We start from the raw sequence: 24,571 nt of genomic DNA, 5'->3' as shown, positions 1-24,571 counted from the left end.
CCTGTTTTTTTCTGTACGTTGTGTACCCCTGAATATTCAGCTCCCAGCCCTGGTCCTCTTGTAGCCATGTCTCAGTGATTCCCACAACATCATACTTGCCAATGTCTAACTGAGCCTCAAGCTCATCCACTTTATTTCTTATACTTCGCGCATTTAAATACAACACTTTAACTTCGGTATTTACCTCCCCTCTCACACCGGTCACAATTGGCCCTGACCTTACTCTCATATCCCTTCTAGAACTTCCCTTCCCATTCATACGAGAGTCCTTTACAGTTTCTCCTGTATTTGCTTCCCCTTTAACTCCATCTCCATATTCCCAATTTGTCAACCCCTCCCCCCCACTACTTAGTTTAAAGCCACGCTTGTAGCACTAGCAAACCTGCCTGCCAGAATGTTGGTCCCCCTGCTGTTAAGGTGTAACCCGTTCCTTTTGTACAGGTCACCCCTACCCCAGAAGAGATCAACTTTCATCTACTGCTTTTCACTGTGGAACACATTAATAAATATAAATGCATCTGGATATTGTTGTTGAGATATAGCTTCCAGCACCATTACACTTTGATCCTTGATTAGATAATTAATAACGCAGCATTATTATTCAAGGACTGTAGTAGTTCAAGAAGGCAGCTCACTACCACCTCTGGAGAGCAATTCAGAATGGGCAATTAACTGGCAGCTCAACCTCCCAAGCCTACATCCCTTGCATGAATGTATGAATAAAGGCATCTGGATTAACCTTTTAAAAAATATTTTTTATAAACCACCATGAATATGCTGGGGTTTACAAGAGTAAATATTTCAGGTTGGAGACCCTTCATTAGAATTTTAGAAATATAGGTGCAGGAGTAGGCCATTCGGCCCTTCGAGCCAGCACTGCCATTCAATATGATCATGGCTGTTCATCCAAAATCAGTACCCGTTCCTGCTTTCTCCCCTTATCCCTTGATTCTGTTAGCCCCGAGAGCTATAACTCTCTCTTGGAAACATCGTGAATTGGCCTCCACTGCCTTCCGTGGCAGAGAACTCCACAGATTTACAACTCTGGGTGAAAAAGTTTCAGTCCTAAATGGCCTAACCCTTATTCTTACATTGTGACCCCTGATTCTGGACTCTCCCGACATCAGGAAAAAAAATCCTGCATCCGACCTGTCCAATCCCTTAAGAATTTTACATATTTCAATAAGATCCCCTCTCATCCTTCTAAATTCCAGTGAATACAAGTCCAGTCGATCCATTTGTTCATCATATGTCAGTCTCGCCATCCCAGGAATTAATCTGGTGAACCCACGCTGCACTCCCTCAATAGCAAGAAGGTTCTTCCTCAAATTAGGAGACCAAAACTGCACACAATACTCTAGGTGTGGTCTCACCAGGGCCCTGTACAACTGCAGTAGGACCTCCTTGCTCCTAAACTCAAATCCTCTCGCAATGAAGGCCAACATGCCATTTGCTTTCCTCTTTGCCCGCTGTACCTGCATGCTTACTTTCAGTGACTGATGTACAAGCACACCCAGGTCTCGTTGCACCTCCCCTTTTCCTAATCTGACACCATTCAGATAATAATCTGCCTTCCTGTTCTTGCCACCAAAGTGGATAACCTCACATTTATCCACATTATACTGCATCTCCCATGCATCTGCCCACTACCCCAACCTATCCAAGTCACCCTGCAGCCTCATAGCATCCTTTTCACAGTTCGCACTGCCACCCAGCTTCGTGTCATCCACAAACTTGGAGATGTTACATTTAATTCCTTCGTCTAACTTGTTTATATTGTAAAAAAACTGGGGTCCCGGAACTGAGCCTTGTGGCACCCCACTAGTCACTGCCTACCATTCTGTAAAGGACACGTTAATTCCAACTCTGCTTCCTGTCTGCCAACCAGTTCTCTATCCATGTCAATACCCTACCCCCAATACCATGTGCTCAAATTTTGCACACTAATCTCTTGTATGGGATCTTGCCAAAGGTTTTTTGAAAGTCCAGATACACCAATATCCACTGGCTCTCCCTTATCCATTCTACTTGTTGCATCTTCAAAAAAATCCAGATTAGTCAAGCATGATTTCTTCCCCTTCATAAATCCATGCTGACTTTGACCGATTCTGTCACTGCTTTCCAAATGCGCTGTTATTGCATCTTTAATAATTGACTCAAGCATCTTGCTCACTACCGATGTCAGGTCGATAATACCCTGTTTTCTCTCCCTCCCTTTTTAAAAAGTTGGGTTACATTAGGTACTCTCCAGTCCACAGGAACTGATCCAGAGACTATAGAACTTTGGAAAATTATCACCATTGCGTCCACGATTTCTCAGACCACAGCCTTGAGGCAGTGTTTCCGACTTCAAACATTAACTGTATTTGGCTTTGCACACGCAGCCTAACCTGCTGAGCATTTACAACTTTTTACAAATTTACTTTAGATTTCCAGCTTCTGCAGTTTTTTGATTTTCAAGTAAAGTAAATAAAGCATGGATTTGATTTCTGAAATAGGGTACCTGACTTCAGTAGTAAGGTAAAGGGCAGACTCAATTAAGGAAGTGGCAGCAAGGAAACAAAAATAAAATAAAATAAATAGAATTGGGTCGAATTGATATGGATTGATCAAAGGGAAATAATATTTGACACATCCATTGGAGATTTTTGAGGAGGTAGCCAGCAGTAAAGATAAGGGGGAAATCAATGGATGTGGTGCATTTGGAATTCCACACGACATTGTGAAATAAAATTAGAACACATGATATTGGGGATATTATATTGATTTTGATTGAGGGGTGCTTAAACAAAAGAAAACAGTAGAGAAGAAAAGGGGTATTTTTTTGGGTTGTGAAGCTTATCATTTTATAGAGAGCCATAGGGATCAGTGCTGAGACTCCAGTTGTTCTCAGTGCATATCAATGATTTTGATGAGATCAAGAATAATAAGAAAGGAATAATAACATTACAAAGTTAGATGGGGTGTTAACTAAGGGAAGAATATAGAGATGCTAACAGATGATATGAACAGAGTAAGCAAATGGGAAGAAAATGGCAGATTAATATAATGTGTAAAAAAAAAGTTATGGCATATGGTTTCGTGAATGAGATGAGTCAGATAGACAGTGCGGTGAAGAAAACCTTTGGCATGCTTGCCATCATTAGGAAGGATATTGAATACAAAATTTCGGTCATCATGATACAGTTGTACAAGCTATTGGTGAGACTATGCTTGGGTTAGTTCTGTGCAGTCCTGGTCACCCATCTATAGGAAGCCATCGATAGACACAAAAAGCTGGAGTAACTCAGCGGGACAGGCAGCAACTCTGGAGAAAAGGAAAGGTCACGTTTCGGGTCGAGACCCTTTATCAGACTGGTTGTGGTAAAGGAAATGAGAGATATAGATGGTGATGTGGAGAGATAAAGAACAATGAATGAAAGAAATGCAAAAAAGTAATGATGATAAAGGAAATAGGCCATTGTAAGCTGTTTGTAGGGTGAAAATGAGAAGCTAGTGTGACTTGGGGGGGTGGGGGGGAGAGATAGCGAGAGAGGGAATGCCGGGGCTACCTGAAGTGAGAGAAATCAATATTCATACCACTGCGCTGTAAGCTGCCCAAGCAAAATATGAGATGCTGTTCCTCCAATTTGCATTTAGCCACACTCTGACTTTGGAAAGGTCTGTGTAGGAATGGAGAAGGAGGGAAGGAGAATTAAAGTGTCCAGCAAACGGGAGATCAGATTGGTGCAGGCGGGCTGAGCGAAGGTATTCCGCAAAATGATTGCCCAGTCTGCAATGATCTCCTTTAGACTGTGTCTTTGATTGCACTACAGACTGGTTTTCACTAGTTTACCGGTTAATTTATTGTATGATGACTATATATTTATCTATGTGCTATTAAATTAATGGGCCTGTAAAGCTGCCACAAGTAAGAATTTCATTGTTCTGTCACGAGTAATTTAGTTTACTTTGGAGATACAGCGTGGAGACAGGACCTTTGGCCCACCAAGTCCGCACTGACCATAGTTCACCCATACATAATTCTATCATACACACTAAGGACAATTTACAAAAGCCAATTAACCTACAAACCTGCACGTCTTTGAAATGTGGAAGGAAACCAGAGCACCCAGAGAAAACACACACAGACACAGAAAGAACATACAAATTCTGTACAGACAGCACCTGAGATCAGGTTTGAAACCAGGTCACTGGTGCTGCAAGGCCACAACTCTACCACTGCTCTTGAGATCTCTTCCTGTGTGACAACAACTGCCTCCACAGCATTCTGGCATAAAGAATTCCAAAGATTCACAATCTCCTCAGATGTTCTTTCTCATCTCCTTCTGAAATGGGGAATTCTCATTCTGAAATCATTTCCCCTTTCTACATTGCCCAAATAGAAGAAACATCCTTCCAGCATCCATCCTGTCAATACTCTTTATAACCTCACATGTTTTCATTGGATCACCTCCTTCTTTAAAGAGTGTAGGTCCAATCCCTTCATCCCAGGAATCAACCAAATGAACCACCAATGCAAGTATATTCTTCCTGAAATATGGAGTCCAAAATTGAACGTGCTACTCCAGATGCTGTCTAAAAAGAGTGTCCTTGTAAACTTGCATTAAAACATCTCAACTTTTATACTCCATGTGGCTTGCAATAACAGATAGAGATAGAGAGAGAAGGAAACAGACCCTTCGGCCCACCGAGTCCATGCCAACCATCGATTACGGATGCAAAGTGGATGTTACTCCTTGATGAGAACTGGGGCAATCTCACAAATTGGGTAGACTATTACAAACTCTAAGGAAACTTCTTCATTCAAAGTGTGGTGAATCATTTAAATCTCCCACCCCCTTCCATCCCTCCCACCCACCCCAACTCTCACCCAAGGTGAAGTTATTGACAATCCAAACTGGAGATCAAAAAAATTCAGGATATCAACAGTTCAACAGTTCAACAGAGCTTTATTTGTCATTCTGTACCAAGGTACCGAACGAAACTACATAGCAGTCACACAAAAAAGAACACAAGACACATAACCCCAACACAAACGTCCATCACAGTGACTCCAAACACCCCCTCACTGTGATGGAGGCAACAAAACTTCCACTCTCTTCCCCACGCCCACGGACAGACAGCTCGTCCCCGACCGACCCGCACAGTCCCCGCAAGGGGGTGGAAGTCCCCGCGGCCGAGTCGCACCGGGCGCTGAAACGTCTCGCGGCCGAGCCGGGTGATGGAAGGCCCCGCGACCGAGCCTTGCGCAGCTAAGTCCCACGGCCGAGCCGCACCGGGCGATGTTAAGTCCAGCGGCCGAGCCGCACCAGCGATGAAAATCAAGGGATACTGGGAAGAACTTTGGCCATGATCTTTATGAATGGCAAGGCATGTTCCACAGATGGTTTGGTGTTAAATTCAGGAATGTGATGAAATACTCTCCATTTGCCTGGGTGAGTGCAACTTAAATAACATTCAAGAGGTTCGACATAAAGCTGCGACTTGATTGCTATTCTATCCACTATTCAAAAAATGTATTCTAACCACTGGATGCAGTGTACACCAGTTACAAAGTACATCGGAGTTATTCATGAATGCTACTCTGTTAACCCCTCCCAAATCTGTGCCTCTACCACGTAAATGGACAAGGATTTCAAGTATTTGATTTTACAAAATCAACATTTGATTTTACAAATTCATAATTTTGATGTCCAAAATTCAGAATTTTATATCAAAATTCATAATATGGCGCGCAATGCAACTTTTCAGCAAAAAAAAGTATGCACGCCAAATGCACATTCGCGTTGCGCTGCATTCATGTGTGAAAAATGACTATTATTTCCAACAGTCTGTAGTTCTTGGACTACATGTACAATGTCAGGCCTAACATGAGCATATTCTGCTATTTATAGAAAGATTATTGAACAGAGATACTTTTTGCAAAACAAAGAAAAAATTGTTGTTTTTTTTTTCTATTTTGCTTTTACCTTACACATCCCAATTCTCTTAGTGTTGAATAAAAGAACAATGATCATAAAATGTATGACTAAGTTATGAAGAAAGAGTTGACATATGCAACTCAACTAAGCATACTTGTTGAAGTAAATTTGCACATTAATTGATAAAGGGTGGTAATTGGCTTTTCTGCTGTGTTTTATATTTTAACCCCGTCTTAATTAATTAATATAGTTATATAATCTTGCACTTAAATTTAATATTTACTCATTACATTTCCACCACTGATTTTCTGGCACTCTTGGTTCCCGAGCTTTGCTGGTTTATCCAGCCGGCCAAGGAAATCGGCTATGGGGATAGATGTGCTGGCTCCAGCTGGGCTGGAGTTCCACAGCCCCTGCCGCAGGTTGCAAATTCAACCCATCAATCAGCCATGGAAGTCCCAATGAGGTTGAGATTGGCTGCCTTGCCCAGCCTACGTGCAACATTTTCGGGGAGACTTCCAGGGTGGGGGAATTTCTCGCGGAACCCCTAGCGACCTCGAGCAGCCAAATTGACAAATTGCAATTGCCGACTGTTTTGCGGAAAAATGTGAGGCAAAATCGGAATGGCGGAAATGAAATAAGAAAGCGGAAACTTTCCGCCAAATTCGGAAGGGTTGGGAGGGGTGCAGAAACCTCCTTCCAAGCCCCACAACAACCTTCTCAACCCCCCCAAACACCCTTCTCACGCTCCTCCAAACAACCTTCTCAAACCATCAACCCCCTCACCAAACAACCTTCTCATCCTCCTTCTCAAACCACCACCCCATAACCTTTCCAACAACCAAGTCTTGCCTCCCGGCCAAAACCATTGCCCATCCCTACCCCACCTTTCCCTACCCCACAACAAACCTACCACCTCCCCCCCGAACAAACTCCCCCCCCACCAACTTCCCCCCCAACCAACTCCCCCCCCCAACCAACTCCCCCCCCAACCAACGCCCCCCCAACCAATTCCCCCCCCAACCAACTCCCCCCCACCCCAACCAACTCCCCCCCACCCCAACCCAACTCCCCCCCACCCCCCCCCCCAACCAACATTCCCTATCCAACAGTCCCCACCAGTCAGCAAAGCAAGGCTGTGCTGTGCTGAGGTGTGCAATGCAAGACAGAGTAGAGCAGGGCAGAGCAGTGCTGTGTCGGGCAGAGCAGAGCTGGGCTAGGCTGTGCAGGGTAGGGTTAGATCTGTGTAGGGCTGGGCTGTGCAGGGCAAGACAGAGCTGGGCAGGGCAGAGCTAGGCTAGGCTGTGCTAGGCTAGGCTGGGCTGTGCAAGGCAGAGCAGAGCAGTGCTGGGCTGTGCAGGGCAAGACAGAGCAGGGCAGGGCAGAGCAGAGCTGTGCTGGGGTTGTGCTGTGCTAGGCTAGGCTGTGCAAGGCAGAGCAGAGCAGTGCCGAGTAGGGCAGAGCAGAGCTGGGCTGGGCTGTGCAGGGTAGGGTGAGATCTGTGCAGGGCAGGGCTGTGCAGGGCAGAGCTAGGCTGTGCTAGGCAGAGCAGAGCAGTGCTGGGCTAGGCTAGGCTGTGCAGGGTAGGGTTAAATCTGTGTAGGGCTGGGCTGTGCAGGGCAAGACAGAGCAGGGCAGGGCAGAGTTAGGCTAGTGGCAGTGGCAGAGGCAGTGGCAGTGGCAGTGGCAGAGGCAGTGCTAGTGGCAGTGCTAGTGGCAGAGGCAGTGCTAGTGCTAGTGGCAGTGCTAGTGCTAGTGGCAGTGCTAGTGCTAGTGGCAGAGGCAGTGCTAGTGGCAGAGGCAGTGCTAGTGGCAGTGGCAGTGCTAGTGCTAATGGCAGAGGCAGTGCTGGTGCTAGTGGCAGAGCTAGTACTAGTGGCAGAGCTAGTACTAGTGGCAGTGCTAGTGACAGAGGCAGAGGCAGTGGCAGTGCTAGTGACAGAGGCAGTGGCAGTGCAGGCGGCCGCGCCTCCCTCTACTGCGCCACCTATGATGCTGTTGGGGGGGGAGAGCTACCTGGACATGCGCAGTGGGCGCGGCGATCGTTGCCCAGAGGTCTGTGCAGGAGCGGCTCCATTTTGGTAACGCATCTTCTAGGCCCTTGTTCGCCTCGTTATCTTCTTTTTTTTAAAAAGTTGAATCAGATTTGTTTTGGCGATGAAAGATGTGAAGGCGGAGACGGTGGCTTGGATCTTGCGGGGCTGCGGCTCTCGGGCTCTGGCCGCGTCTGCCCGCCCGCGCGCGCGCCGCCACCGCCGGCGGCCGTTTGCCCTTTTGGAACTCGGGGGGATTCAAATAATAACGTGCGCGCCGCGAGCGGGGGGGGGGGGGGGGAGGGGGAAGGGGAGGAGGGGGATGAGGAGGGAGAAGGAGGAGGAGGGGGGGGGGGTCGGTCGTGACAGCGCACGTCCCTCACCCCATCTCCCCTCCCCTCCCCTCACCCCCAACACCCACTCCTTACCCTCCCCCTCTCCTCACCCTCCCCCCTCCTCTCCTCACCCCTCCTCTCCTTACCCCCCTCCCCTCACCACCCACTCATCCCCTCCCCCCTCTCACCCCTCACACCTCACTCCTCCCCTCTCCCCACCCCCCTAAACCCTCCCCTCACCCCCCACCCCTCCTCCTCTCCTCACCCCCCACCCCTCCTCCTCTCCTCACCCCTCCCTCCACCACCCTCTCATTCCCTCACCACTCACCCCTCCCCTGCTCACCTTCACTCACTCCTCCCCCCACCACGTCCTCCCCTCTTCCCCCCTCACCCCTCCCCTCTCACCCCTCCCCTCTCCCCCTCCACTCACCTCTCCCCTCGCCTCGTTCCTCACCCCCACTCACCCTCCTCTCCCTCACCCCCATCTCCCCCCCACCCCCATCTCCCCCCCACCCCCATCTCCCCCCCCCCCTCTTCCTCACTCCTCACGCTCCCCTTCCCCCTCTGGGATCCGGGCTCCGCAGCTGCTTGTTCGGCCACTTCATTTATACTAGAATTAGAGCAAACAAAAATAGTAGCTGCCTACAGTCACTATATCCATGGACTATCCCAGAGTGGAACATCCTTCCAGACACCACCAGATGTGCACCAACCTTGTCACTCTTCAAGTCACAGCTCAACAACTTGGACATGAATTATCTCCCCAAACCTGCCCACATAAAAATCTAAATAACCCTTTTGCGACCAGTACCCACGCGAACGAAACCTGCACGAGATAGCCCAGCTGTTGGTGGTTGTGCAGTAGAAAGCAGAAGCATGTCAGGTTGTCAGAGGGGCGCAGGAAGTTGACTCGGGATTGGCTTCTCTGGAGCACTGTCGGGGGCAGTGTTTATAGATTGAGGCCGGCAGGGCTGTGGAGTCGGAGTCGGAGCAATTTTGGTGCTGTCGGAGTCGGATACACAAGAAATTAAGGAGTCGGGAGTCGGGTGTTTTTGTTATTGACTCCACAGCCCTCCTGTGGAGTTGGAGTCGGAACAATTTTGGTGTCGTCGGAGTCAGATACACAAGAAATCAAGGAGTCAGAGTCGGGTGTTTTGGGTATCGACTCCACAGCCCTGACTTGAGGGGAGAGAAATTTGCTCAGGATGCTGGTGGGGGATGCAGAAATGGAGGGAGGAACACCTTTGGTATAAATATAATGCTCTGGAAGGCTATCTCCAGCAGTTACACTGGGTCAGGTGGAAGTCACCCACCGGTCGGCAGGCGGATCCTGCAGTACCCAGTTGATAGGATCACTGGAGAGAGATCCATGGAGGCGGCTGCCACTGTTTACTCGTTACCCGTGGCAGAGGGGAAGGCGGACTGAGCAGCCCTCTATTGTAGGTATGTGCGAGTGCTGAAGCAAATGGACGAGGTGAAATAAGACACAAAGTGCTGGAGTCACTCAACCGGTTACCTACCACAGCATGTGGCATGAAAGCCGGCCCGTAGTATATCTGGAGAACTGGGTCGGGATCCTTCTTCAGACTAGACAAGGTGATTTTTTTATTTTCTGGCTGTGACCAGGTAACTGTACTTATTCACTTTGGTTGCCTTCCAACAACAGATGCGATCCGAGTTGTGGGGCCGGTCGATCGGTGTTTTATTCAGCAGTTGGGTACGATCACTTCTGCAGCAGTCGTCCCATTCACACTCAGCTAGCGGATGGATGATGTGCCGCTGAGAGGTGGGCTGTGATTATTGCCGAGTTGCTTATGCTCACTTGTTTATCAAAAATGTGCCAGTTGTTTATTTAGTGCAGCTAGAATCAGTGCATTTATATTGAAAAGCCTTTTTTTAACAAAAACTCGATGGGGCACAGGAAATTGTGGATGCTGCAAATCGGTTAAAACGGAACCTACTGAAAACGCTCAGGCAGCATCTGCAAATAGAGAAACAGGTTAAAACACAGTGCCAGAGGAACTCAGCGGGCCAGACAGCATCCACGGAGGAAAGTTTTTTAATTAATTTTTTTAAACTTTTAAATGAAAAAAATAAACCATGGAATGGAGGAGAGGGGGAGTGGAATAGAGGGAGGGGAGGGAATGGAGTGTGGAGGGGGAGGGGTTGGAGAGTGGATGGATAGGGGAGGGAATGGAGGGGAGCCGAGGATGGTGTGAAATGGCGATGGGGAGGGAGAGGAGGGGAATGAGATTGGAGGGGCTGGAGGCGTTAGGAGAAACAGATTTGAATGAAGAAGAATAGAAAGACATTGTCGAAAGGGAACCGGGGGAAAGGGGAAGGAAACTTGTGCTTTTCACTAGTGGGAGAGTCTAGGACCAGAGGTCATAGCCTCAGAATTAAAGAACGTTCCTCCAGGAAGGAGTTGAGGAGGGATTTCTTTAGACAGAGGGTGGTGAATCTGTGGAATTCTTTGCCACAAAAGGCCGTGGAGGACAATTCAATGGATATTTTTCAGGCAGAGATAGATAGATTCTTGATTAGTACATGTGTCGGGTGTTATGGGGAGAAGGCGGGAGAATGAATGGGGTTAGGAGGAAGAGATAGATCAGCCATGATTGAATGGCGGAGTAGACTTGATGGGCTGAATGGCCTAATTCTTCTATCACTTATGAACTTATGATTTAAAAAATATAGACAAAACAAAAACCGTGCAAAACTTAATATATTCCTAGTTTCTGTACATTCAGTGGTATGTTAGCTCTTCCCTTTTGTTTTACACACAGCACGATTACCACTTGTGGCCTCCTGGGGTTATATCACTCCCCTTGTTTCAGGCGTGTCCCCACTGGACTCGACCTCTTCATTGACCAACAACGGAAGTACCCTAGACTGTGCTCCCTCCCGCACAGAGCCTTGGCATTTGTAGCACCAAGCTTCAGTGTATCCCTCAACACATACTCTTACAACAGGATATCCAAAAATACACAACACATCAATATATTTTACAACTGCAACATAACACCCCATCGCCTGTTCCATGCCCTACTGACGAATGCAATGTGCCAAACTCCCTCACTCAAAAATGTGCTGGAGGAACTCAACTCCAGCTGTGGAGGGAATGGACCGACAACATATTGGGCCGGGATTCTTCAGACTGATTGTAAGTGATCAGTGAGGATTGATGAGGGTGGGAGGGGTGATTGGCAGATGGATGGAATAAGTGACAAAAGCTAGAGGTGGAAAAGAGACAAAAGGATGTCAGATATGGAGAAAAGGAGGAGTTTTTCAGTCAGAGTTGTAAATCTGTGGAATTCTCTGCCTCAGAAGGCAGTGGAGGCCAATTCTCTGAATGCATTCGAGAGAGAGCTAGATTGAGCTCTTAAAGATAGCGGAGTCAGGGGGTATGGGGAGAAGGCAGGAACGGGGTACTGATTGAGAATGATCAGCCATGATCACATTGAATGGTGGTGCTGGCTCGAAGGGCTGAATGGCCTACTCCTGCACCTATTGTCTATTGTAAATGCAAAACCAGAAGAAGGAATATAAGGAGAAGCGGGTGGAAGGGGTCATTTCATTTACCCTAGCTTCCAAACGCTGCAAAAAGTTGAATGATAAATCCGAGTAATTAACCTGATGCATTAACTGCTATTGTGCCTTGAGAATGTACAGTATTTTTACTTTTCAATTAAAGATTTGGGAGGTGAGGTAGAAAAATTGAGCCACTACTTGTTTTTTATAGAAGTCAACTAATTACAGGATCACAAGGAACTTTGGTACTTGGTAACTACTTGTAGCCTTTTAATGTTAACTTTTTAATGATTTTCTTCAAGTCTAAAAACCATATAACCATATAACCATATAACAACTACAGCACGGAAACAGGCCCGTTCGGCCCTACCAGTCCACGCCGACCACTCTCCCTGACCTAGTCTCATCTACCTGCACTCAGACCATAACCCTCTAATCCCCTCTTATCCATATACCTATCCAATTTACTCTTAAATAAAGTGCCTCCACCACTTCCACCGGAAGCCCATTCCATACAGCCACCACCCTCTGAGTAAAGAAGTTACCCCTCATGTTACCCCTAAACTTTTGTCCCTCAATTCTGAAGCTATGTTCCCTTGTTGGAATCTTCCCCACTCTCAAAGGGAAAAGCCTACCCACGTCAACTCTGTCCGTCCCTCTCAAAATTTTTAAAACCTCTATCAAGTCCCCTCTCAACCTTCTACGCTCCAAAGAATAAAGACCCAACCTGCTCAACCTCTCTCTGTAGCTTAAGTGCTGAAACCCAGGCAACATTCTAGTAAATCTCCTCTGTACCCTCTCCATTTTGTCGACATCCTATAATTTGGTGACCAGAACTGCACACCATACTCCAGATTTGGCCTCACCAATGCCCTGTACAATTTTAACATTACATCCCAACTTCTATGCTCGATGCTCTGATTTATAAAGGCAAGCATACCAAATGCCTTCTTCACCACCCTATCCACATGAGATTCCACCTTCAGGGAACAATGCACAGTTATTCCCAGATCCCTCTGTTCCACTGCATTCCTCAATTCCCTACCATTTACCCTGTATGTCCTATTTTGATTTGTCCTACCAAAATGCAGCACCTCACACTTATCAGCATTAAACTCCATCTGCCATCTTTCAGCCCACCCTTCCAAAAGGCCCAAGTCTCTCTGTAGACTTTGAAACTCTACTTCATTATTAACTACACCACCTATCTTAGTATCATCTGCATATTTACTAATCCAATTTGCCACACCATCATCCAGATCATTAATGTAAATGACAAACAACAGTGGACCCAACACAGATCCTTGGGGTACTCCACTAGACACTGGCCTCCAACCTGACATACAATTGTCAACCATTACCCTCTGTTATCTCCCATTCAGCCATTGTTGAATCCATCTTGCAACCTCACTATTAATACCCAACGATTTAACCTTCTTAATCAACCTTCCATGTGGAACCTTGTCAAATGCCTTACTGAAGTCCATATAGACAACATCCACAGCCTTGCCCTTATCAATTTCCCTGGTAACCTCTTCAAAAAATTCAAGAAGATTAGTCAAACATGACCTTCCAGGCACAAATCCATGTTGACTGTTTCTAATCAGGCCTTGTTTATCCAAATAATTATATATATTGTCCCTAAGTATCTTTTTCATTAATTTTCCCACCACAGACGTCAAACTAACAGGTCTATAATTGCTAGGTTTACTTTTAGAACCTTTTTTAAACAAAGGCACAACATGCGCAATGCGCCAATCTTCCGGCACCATCCCCGTTTCTAATGACGTTTGAAATATTTCCGTCATAGCCCCTGCTATTTCTGCACTAACTTCCCTCAATGTCCTAGGGGATATCCTATCAGGACCTGGAGACTTATCCACTTTTATATTTTTCAAAAGTGTCCGTACCTCCTCTTCTTTAATCCTCATAATTTCCATCACTACTCTACTTGTTTCGCTTACCTCACATAATTCAATATCCTTCTCCTCGGTGAATACCGAAGAAAAGAAATTGTTTAATATCTCCCCCATTTCTTCCGGCTCAGCACATAGCTGTCCACTCTGACTCTCTAATGGACCAATTTTATCCCTCGCTATCCTTTTGCTATTGACATATCTGTAGAACCCCTTGGGGTTTACTTTTACATTACTTGCCAAAGCAGCCTCATATCTTTTTTTCGCTTTTTTAATTTCCTTCTTAAGATTCCTTTTACATTCTTTATATTCCTCAAGAACCTCATTTACTCCCTGCCGCTTATATTTATTGTATATCTCCCTCTTTTTCCGAACCAAGTGTCCAATTTCCCTGGAAAACCACGGCTCTTTCAAATTATTATTCTTTCCTTTCCACCGAACAGGGACATAAAGACTGTACTCTCAAAATTTCACCTTTAAATATCCTCCATTTCTCTATTATATCCTTTTCATAAAACAAAAAGTTCCATTTCACTCCTTTTAAATCCTTTCTCATCTCCTCAAAATTAGCCTTTCTCCAATCCAAAATCTCAACCCTTGGTCCAAATTTGACCTTCTCCATAATTATATTAAAACTAATGGCATTGTGATCACTAGACCCAAAGTGCTCCTCAACACATACCTCCGTCACCTGACCCGTCTCATTTCCTAACAGGAGGTCCAACACTGCCCCTTCTCTGGTAGGTACCTCTACGTATTGCTGCAAAAAACTATCCTGCACACATTTTACAAACTCCAAACCATCCAGCCCTTTAACAGAATGTGATTCCCAGTCTATATACGGAAAATTGAAATCACCCAAAAACACCAAAAGAAAAGGACGAGACAGATCGTTGGCGAGGCTGCCATCGTACGGCGCCACCTATGCCTTCTAGTTCTTGATGCCCTCACCCTGGGAAAAACACCCTGTGTTTTCATCCTATCTATTCCCCTCGTGGTTTTGCACACCACTTAGCATCCAGCATTCCAAGGAATAAAGTCCTAGCGTGTCCAACCTCTGCCTAACGCTCATGGTATGTGCAGTATTAAATTAAATTCTTCATAACTTAGCCATACATTTTCTGATCATTGTTCCTTTATTCAATACCAAGCGAATTGGGACGTGTAAGGAAAAAGCAAAATGCAAAATACAAAACAAAACAATTTTTTCTTTTTTTGTTTTTAAAAAGTATTTCTGTTCAATAACCTTTCTATAAGTAGCAGAATATACTCATGATAGGTCTGACGTTGTACATGTAGTCCAAGAACTATAGACTGTTGGAAATAATAGTCGTTGAATGTATACGCAAATGCGTACGCGCATTTGGCGTGCATACTTTATTTTGCTGAAAAGTTGCTTTATGAATTTTGATGTAAAATTCTGAATTTTAGACATCAAAATTATGAATTTGTAAAATCAAATGTTGGGAGGTCTGCATGTAGATCAAGGTGCGGTGAAATTCCTTGTTCACATGACACTCCCAGAGTAAAATGTATACCTTGTCATGCTACACACAAAAATAAATACAATTATAAGTGCAAAACAGCTGACTGATGCAAGATTGTAGTGCAATCCAAAGCAGTGTAAAAAATATTAAAGTACAATAATGGGTTAATTGAATGAGGTAGAATTAACACTAAGAATACTTGGCAACATCTACAGGAAGTGGGTGTGAAGGAGATGATTGGTTTACATCTGATATCAGTGGAGAAGAAACTGGTTTTGAGATGGGACGTCTTGGGTTTCAAGCTCGCTGTGTCTTATTTCAGATGAGAGGGAAGCAAATGTTCATGGTGACAGCCATTCTTGACAATACCTTCAGGTTTCCTGTTGCAATATACCACGAAGGTGGACTGGATGGAAGGACATAATAAGCCTGTGATAAACTAGGGTGCATTCACCACACTGCAAGTTCAGGCTGCAATGCACCTCGCTCGTTTCTATAGAGCATCTGCAGATGTTTGAGAGAATCCTGGACATGCTTCAGAAAGTAAATACACTGATGTGCCTTCTTGGTCACTGCATCTGTGTGAAGGAACTAGGTTGGGTTGCTGGTGCTATGGACCACATCACCCCGATTCTGGCCTCTCTCCACTGGCTCCCAGTACAGTACAGAATCAACTTCAAGCTCCTCCTATTTACAAACAAAGCCCTAAACGGGCTCCCCCCCCCCCCCCCCCCCCCCCATATTAAAAATCTTCTAACCCACCACTCTATCTCCAGGTCCCTCAGGTCGGCCGACTTGGGGCTACTCACTATCCCACGGTCTAGGCTTAAGCTCAGGGGTGACCGCGCTTTTGCGATTGCAGCTCCTAGACTGTGGAACAGCATCCCTCTCCCCATCAGAACTGCCCCCTCCATCGACTCCTTTAAGTCCAGGCTCAAAACCTATTTCTACTCCCTAGCGTTTGAGGCCCTATGAGGGGGCGCTGTGAACTGTTTATGTATGTGCTGTTATGTTTGTGTGCCATCTTATGTTCGTTCTTAGTACCTGAACTGATGTACAGCACTTTGGTCAACGTGGGTTGTTTTTAAATGTGCTATACAAATAAAATTGACTTGACTTGACTTGATAGGTAACTAGGAACTTGTTTTGTTTTTCATGTGAAAATGTTGTTCTTGGTTGATGTCAGGGGAAAGGTCATATATCGTAACAGACAATAGGTGCAGGAGTAGGCCATTCGGCCCATCGAGCCAGCACCGCCATTCAATGTGATCATGACTGATCATTCTCAATCAGTACCCCGTTCCTGCCTTCTCCCCATACCCCCTGACTCTGCTATCCTTAAGAGCTCTATCTAGCTCTCTCTTGAATGCATTCAGAGAATTGGCCTCCACTGCCTTCTGAGGCAGAGAATTCCACAGATTCACAACTCTCTGACTGAAAAAGTTTTTCCTCATCACCGTTCTAAATGGCCTACCCCTTATTCTTAAACTGTGGCCCCTGGTTCTGGACTCCCCCAACATTGGGAACATGTTTCTTGCCTCTAATGTGACCAACCCCTTAATAATCTTATATGTTTCGATAAGATCCCCTCTCATCCTAAATTCCAGTGTATACAAGCCTATTCGCTCCAGTCTTTCAACATACGACAGTCCCGCCATTCCGGGAATTAACCTAGTCAACCTACGCTGCACGCCCTCAATAGCAAGAATATCCTTCCTCAAATTTGGAGACCAAAACTGCACACAGTACTCCAGGTGCAGTATCACTAGGGCCCTGTACAACTGCAGAAGGACCTCTTTGCTCCTATACTCAACTCCTCTTGTTATGAAGGCCAACATTCCATTGGCTTTCTTCACTGCCTGCTGTACCTGCATGCTTCCTTTCAGTGACTGATGCACTAGGACACCCAGATCTCGTTGTACGTCCCCTTTTCCTAACGACACCATTCAGATAATCATCTGCCTTCCTATTCTTACCACCAAAGTGGATAACCTCACACTTATCCACATTAAACTGCATCTGCCATGCATCTGCCCACTCACACAATCTGTCCAAGTCACCCTGCAACCTCATAGCATCTTCCTCACAGTTCACACTACCACCCAGCTTTGTATCATCTGCAAATTTGCTAATGGTACTTTTAATCCGTTCATCCAAGTCATTAATGTATATTGTAAATAGCTGCGGTCCCAGCACCGAGCCTTGCGGTACCGCATTAGTCACTGCCTGCCATTCTGAAAGGGACCCATTTATCCTCACTCTTTGCTTTCTGTCTGTCAACCAATTTTCTATCCATGTCAGTACCCTACCGCCAATACCATGTGCTCTAATTTTGCCCACTAATCTCCTATGTGGGACCTTGTCGAAGGCTTTCTGAAAGTCAAGGTACACCACATCCACCGGCTCTCCCCTGTGAATTTTCCCAGTTACATCCTCAAAAAATTCCAGAAGATTAGTCAAGCATGATTTCCCCTTCGTAAATCCATGCTGACTCGGAACGATCCTGTTACTGCTATACTGTTACTGTAATATGACCCATTGATGTCCCAAAGTGCTCACAAGAACCTTGTGGAAAGTCATCAGTGTCTTGTGGCTAAATGCACCAGCTACTTTCGGGTTTAGTGCTGAAATAGATGTTCAGGGAAAGAGATTTGGAATTAATTGGATAGCGCTTTCAAAGAGTTAACTGAGATAGAATATGCTAAATGGTAATCGTCAGAAAAGTATGATTCTAATCAGTGTGTGTTTCTTAAGAAATAAATGTTGGCAAGGGCATTTAAAGAAAAATTCTTGCATCACACCATGTGATCAAGCAAATAACACGTCTGCTAAAGTTGTATTCCTCCAGTGTTCCTTTACAGTGTCAACCTTCATGATGTCTTTGTTTTTGGTTTAAACCTCTTCTGAATCAAGATTGGAGTGAAAAGGCAGAACCAAACGAACAATTTTCATACTACTTGAGGCTCTTGCTGTTCTATATTCAGAAAATAGGTTAGTTCCTGAGCATGACTGCCCAATGATATTTGGGCACCCTCAAGACTTTGGTGCTAGACTAACCGATTTTCTGAACTATTGGATATCCCTACTATTAACTGTCAACATACTGTTATTTTTTATTTAAGTGATACACAATTTTATTGTAATAAACCTTCCATTGAACCTGGTAATTATGAAGGAAGAGCAAGGTTGATGCTTTGGTGGGTTTAAAGGGAGCGATAGAAATAAACCTGTTGAATTTATAAGGAGTGCGAGAAATGGAGCAGTGGAATTCTGAAGCGAAGGAAATGGATCGTCTGAGTTTGTGAGGGGTGGGGAAAACGGGGCCTTGCTGAGATTCTTTTGGGAGTGGAGAAGCAGGACCTGGTGAGCAAGAAGCCAAATCATTGGGATTTCTGAACAATAGTAGAGCAGATTCTCAGAGTTTTACTGCAGATGTTTCTGTTAAATAACTACAGACTTTTGCCAATTGATGACGCACTGTTTGAAACTCTTAATCAAGGATGACAGTGTTGTATTCTTCTCTAACTTGCTCTTTGTAACCAACAGAGATGAAATGGCTGATGGTCTAATGTACAGAAGTCAGTTGCCACAATCTGCTCGGATGCAGGCAAAATATTCACTCCACGATGACCAATCTGAAGAGTTTCTAGATATGATGCCTTCTGGTGATTCATTCAAACGCAGGATGGACTATGGATCACAATCTTTGTCACAGAGAGAAGGAAGAAGACGATCAAGAGAACGTGATGGGGATAAGTATAAGAAGATTTCATACTCCCATTTGAGGTCCGATGATAGAGGAAGGGATTCCAAACGTTCACGACTTGAACACCGTAGCCGCAGCAGGGAACGTCACAGCCGGGAGTGCCGTAGCCGGAGTCCAGAAAGACATCGGAATTACAGAATCAGAAGTCCTGACCGGCCACAAAATTTAACTCCAAATAGGAATCCAAATAGCAGTCATGCTCGGGAACATTTTCCTTACAGCAAAAGTAAAAATCATGAATTTCGTGAATTAGAAATTGCTCGCAGGAGGAAGGAGCAAGAAGAAAGGATCATAGCAGAAATACTTCCTCCCTCTCAGCGAGAACGCTCACACCGACCTTATGGTCTTTCAGAACGTTTTGAGAGGAGTACAATAGGAATGCAACACTCTCCGAGAAGTGATTATGTCTTGCATAGACCAGATGATGCCCCTCAGATGCCAAAGAAATCTATTTTGAAGAAGCACACTGAACCTGGATTGGAACCCTCAACTGCTATGCAGGTGTGATCTATATTATGTTTTTAAGTGATCTGGATGAAGCTTGCAAAATGACAGTGCTTTAATACTGCTTACTCATTTAGCACATTTTGTATTTATTAATTGTTTTGATATCCGTAGAGTTCATGTAAGGATCCAGTGTTCCATCACAACGTCTCTGAAAAGTCTTTGAGGGTAGAAGCTATGCAAATTTGTTCTCCACCACTAAATGAGAGAGAGTAGAAATAGACTCGGATAATTCAATTATGTAGAAACAATTCAGGCTTGATTTGAAAAATTATCTAATTATTGTGCTAGAAATATTAAAAGATTTGCCTGGGCAATCTAGAGCACGACATAATGGTAAAATTAGAGCAAGGTCTTTTAGGGAATGAAATCAGCAAATGCTGCATGTGAAGGATAGCAGAAAGCTACTTTGGAGAATGTGATTGACATTTTTGCAACAAAGATCTTGTAGTCTTTCTTGCAATGTGTTGTTGAGATGTACAGTGCCCTCCATAATGTTTGGGACAAAGACCCATCACTTTTTACTTGCCTCTGTACTCCACAATTGTGAGATTTGTAATAGAAAAAAAATCACGTGGTTAAAGTGCACATTGTCAGATTTTATTAAAGGGTATTTTTATACATTTTGATTTCAGTATGTTGAAATTACAACTGTGTACATAGTTCATTTCAGGGCACCATAATGTTTGGGACGCATGGCTTCACAGGTATTTGTAATTGCTCAGGTGTGTTTAAATGCTTCCTTAATGCAGGTATAAGAGAGCTCTCAGGACCTAGTCTTTCCTCCAGTCTTTCCATCACCTTTGGAAACTTTTATTGCTGTTTATCAACATGAGGACCAAAGTTGTACCAATGAAAGTCAAAGAAGCCATTATGAGACTGAGAAACAAGAATAAAACTGTTCAGCCAAACCTGAGGTTTACCAAAATCAACTGTTTGGAACATCATTAAGAAGAAAGAGAGCACTGGTGAGCTTACTAATCGCAAAGCGACTGGCAGGCCAAGGAAGACCTCCACAGCTGATGACGGAAGAATTCTCTCTATAATAAAGAAAAATCCCCAAACACCTGTCTGACAGATCAGAAACTCTTCCGGAGTCAGGTGTGGATTTATCAATGAACACTGTCCACAGAAGACTTCATGAACAGAAATACAGAGGCTACACTGCAAGATGCAAACCATTGGTTATCCACAAAAATAGGATGGCCAGGTTACAGTTTGCCAAGAAGTACTTAAAAGAGCAACCACAGTTCTGGAAAAAGGTGGACAGGTGAGACGATTAACTTATATCCGAGTGATGGCAAGAGCAAAGTATGGAGGATTGAAAGAACTGCCCAAGATCCAAAGCATACCACCTTATCTGTGAAACACGGTGGTGGGAGTGTTATGGCCTGGGCATGTATGGCTGCTGAAGGTACTGGCTCACTTATCTTCATTGATGATACAACTGCTGATGGTAGTAGCATTATGAATTCTGAAGTGTTTAGACACTTCCTATCTGCTGAAGTTCAAACAAATGCCTCAAAACTCATTGGCCGGCGGTTCATTCTACAGCAAGACAATGATCCCAAACATACATAAACATACGTACATAAACAAACATACATAAAGCAACAAAGGAGTTTTTCAACGCAAAAAAATGGTCAGTTCTTGAGTGGCCAAGTCATTCACCTGATCGGAACCCAATTGAGCATGCCTTTTATATGCTGAAGAGAAAACTGAAGGGGACTAGCCCCCAAAACAAGCATAAGCTAAAGACGGCTGCAATGCAGGCCTGGCAGAGCATCACCAGAGAAGACATCCAGCAACTGGTGATGTCCATGAATCGCAGACTTCAAGCAGTCATTGCATGTAAAAGATATGCAACAAAATACTAAACATAACTACTTTCATTTACATTACATTGCTGTGTCCCAAACATTATGGTGCCCTGAAATGGGAGGACTATGTATAAACACTGCTGTAATTTTTACATGTGAAACCAAAATGCATAAAAATTCCTTTTATTAAAATCTGACAATGTGCACTCTAACCACATGTGATTTTTTTCTATTACAAATCTCAAATTGTGGAGTACAGAGGCAAATAAATTAATGATGGGTCTTTGTCCCAAGCATTATGGAGGGTACTGTAGATCTAGATGGGTAATTTGAGATACAGGACATAGAAACATAGAAAATAGGTGCAGGAGGAGGCCATTTGGCCCTTCGAGCCAGAACCACCATTCATTGTGACCATGGCTGATCATCCACAATCTGTGACTGCCTTCTCCCCATATCCCTTGATTCCACTAGCCCCTAGAGCTAGGGGCTAGATCAGCCATGATCTAACCGAATGTCTGAACAGGTTTGAGGATTTGCATCATTTGCCCTTTTTATTACAACAGTTTTGGGGAAAACATTGATCACGTTCATGGACAAACATAAAGTCACAAATGTCACTTCTCTGTCTCTGTTGCTTTGTGCTTGTAGAGTGTTTTCCTAGAAACACTGTTACTTGCCAGAGCAGTAATCTTAAAGAGTCTATCATATCTAAGTGTTAACAGACATTTATTGAGACAGGCAAGAGTGACTCTTAAGATCACGTCTCAAAATATTTTTCTCAGAGTGGTTTATTGTTCCCATAACCCAATGAACTATATAAACTTGGAAACTCCAGGATGATGTCAATTAAGTATAAGCTGTCACGAGAGTACAATTTGAGGACAGGCTTTCTTATTAGTATTGGGTAAAAGTAGTAGCCAATGTCTCAAAAGATTGTATTCTGCTGTTTCTTTGTATTCAGAATTACTCCGCTCATTCTTAGTAGATCCTTGACATTCACTGTTGTTAACTGATGCCTTAAATTTAGATTGCTGAGAGATGTCGGAGACATCAAAAGCATTAGAAAGATATCACTATTTTGATAACAAAGTTGGGAGGCATAGCTTTGGTATCTGGTCACAGTTATAGAGTAGTTTTGCGGGCATAACATGTTCAGGCCTATCCAAACGTCTCAGTATTGCCAACTTTGAGCCCTTGCTGGAGAATGGGGTCTCACGCCTCAACGCCATAACAGTTTCATGATTGGCAATATGGTTTTGTGAAAGGGAGATCTTGCCTACTGGAATTCTTTGAGGAAATAAATAACAGGATTGTCAAAGGAGAGTCAGTAGATGTTGTTTATCTGGATTTTCAGGTAAAGTGCCGTGCATAAGGCTGCTAAAGATGAGAGCCCATGGTATCAGAGGGAAGCTCCTAGAATTGATAGCAGGTTGGCTGAATAGCCGAAGGCAATGAGTCGCAATAAAGGGGGCTTTTTCTGGTTGGCTGCCAGTGGCAAGCAGTGTTTGATGCTGGGGCCACTGCTCTTCACGTTGTATATCAATGAGGGATGAGGGGATTGAAGGCTTTGTGGCCAAGTTTGCAGATGATACGAAGATAGGTGGGGGGGGGGGGGGGCAGGTAGTGTAGAGAAAGCAGGGACTCTGCAGAATGACTTGGACAGGTTGAGAGAGTGGACTGAGATGTGGCATATGGAATACAGCATAGCAAAATGTGGAGTCATGCATTTTGGTGATAGGAATAAAGGCATAGACTATTTTCTAAATGGGAGAGAATTCAGAAATCAGAGGTGCAAAGGGATTTGGGAGTGCTGATGCAGGATTCCCAAAAAGTTAATTTGCAAGTAAGGCAAATGCAATGCTAGCATTTACTTTAAGAGGACTGGAATATAGAAACAGGAATGTGAATCTGAGGCTTTATAAGGCACTGGTCAGAATGCATTTGGAGTATTGTGAGCAGTTTTGGGCCCCATATCTGGAGCAAGGATGTGCTGGCATTGGCGAGGGTCCAGAGGAGGTTTACGAGACTGATCCTAGAAATGATTAGGTTAACATGTGAAGAGCGTTTGACGGCACTGAGCCTGCACTAGCTGTAGTTTAGAAGAATGAGGGGAGACCTCTTTGAATAATGAAAGGTCTGAATAGAGTGGATGTGGAGAGGATGTTTCTACTAATGGGAGAGTTTATGGGCCAGAGGTTATAATCTTCAGAATAAAAGGACATACCTTTAGAAAGGAGATGAGGAGCAATTTCTTTCATCAGAAGGGGGTGAATCTGTGGAATTAATTGCCACAGACGGCTAGAGCGGCCGAGTCAATGTATATTTTTAAGGTGGAGATTTTCAGATTCTTGATCAGTACAGGTCATGGGGAGAAGGCAGGAGAATGGGGTTGAGAGGGAAAGATAGATCAACCATGATTGAATGGCGTGGTAGCCTTGATGGGTCGAATGGCTTAATTCTGCTCCTATAACGTATGAACTTATGAACACAGAAATGTGTCCAGTTGAGGCAAGTTAATAAAAAGCTATCTAGTGTCTGCATGAATGTAGCTCTTGACATGGTACTAGATTATCAGGATCTTGGTCATTTCAACTTCCACCTGAGCTCTGATTGGTCAAGCATTTCAGATCTTGCTCTCTGTAAAATTGGCCCACTATTTCTCTTAAAAACCAAAGATAACTCAACTTCATTACTACCTTGATATATCCTTAAATCCCTCTCCAACCATATGATGCAGGTGTTTGTCAATAGTACTGAGATTTCTGTAGTCTCAATAAATTTTCCTTGTCTACCAGCAAGGCTCCAACTGAAGAAGGGTCTTGAGCCGAAAAGTCACCCATTTCTTCTTTCCAGAGATGCTCCCTGTCCCGCTGAGTTACTCCAGCATTTTGTCTCTATCTCCACTGCGACATCTTTCAGTTGATCTCTGATGGACAGGGCCTAACCCCTTAAGTCCTTTTACATCTCCTCTGGAGTTTGTATACTACTTCTTTGACCTGGTTCCTTTTTGCATGCTGACCACCTTTGAATAACCTATATCTTTTTTTTCAAAGTATCAACCTTCTATTCTTCCAAACTGCTGCTTATTTTCAGGCTTCATTTGCATGATAGTATTTGAATCCTGTTCCTTGTTACATTGCCGACCACAAGGTTGATACTAAATTGTTTTCTCGTCTTCTCAGTTTTAATAGAGGGCCTTTAACCTAAATTGTTAACTCTTTTTCTCTTGCAACAATATCGCTGCTCATTTTG

At 44.4% G+C, this 24,571-nt stretch overlaps 1 protein-coding gene across 1 annotated transcript in view; it reads left to right on the top strand.

Annotated features, from left to right (window-relative positions):
* Positions 1 to 18,174: 18,174 nt before the first annotated feature.
* znf318 (zinc finger protein 318) overlaps positions 18,175 to 24,571 on the top strand; it is a 45,305-nt gene continuing 38,908 nt past the window's right edge. Inside the window, exons 1-2 of the mRNA XM_078398801.1 lie at positions 18,175 to 18,217; positions 18,773 to 19,493. Coding sequence (XP_078254927.1) covers positions 18,780 to 19,493 — 714 coding nt within the window. The 5' untranslated portion in view covers positions 18,175 to 18,217; positions 18,773 to 18,779. The remainder of the gene's footprint in view (positions 18,218 to 18,772; positions 19,494 to 24,571) is intronic.

This window comes from Rhinoraja longicauda, chromosome 5 (genome assembly GCF_053455715.1).
Source record: "Rhinoraja longicauda isolate Sanriku21f chromosome 5, sRhiLon1.1, whole genome shotgun sequence".
Taxonomy (NCBI): Eukaryota; Metazoa; Chordata; class Chondrichthyes; order Rajiformes; family Arhynchobatidae; genus Rhinoraja; species Rhinoraja longicauda.
Note: the sequence above shows the minus strand (reverse complement) of the source record. Positions and strands in the feature narration are given on the sequence as shown.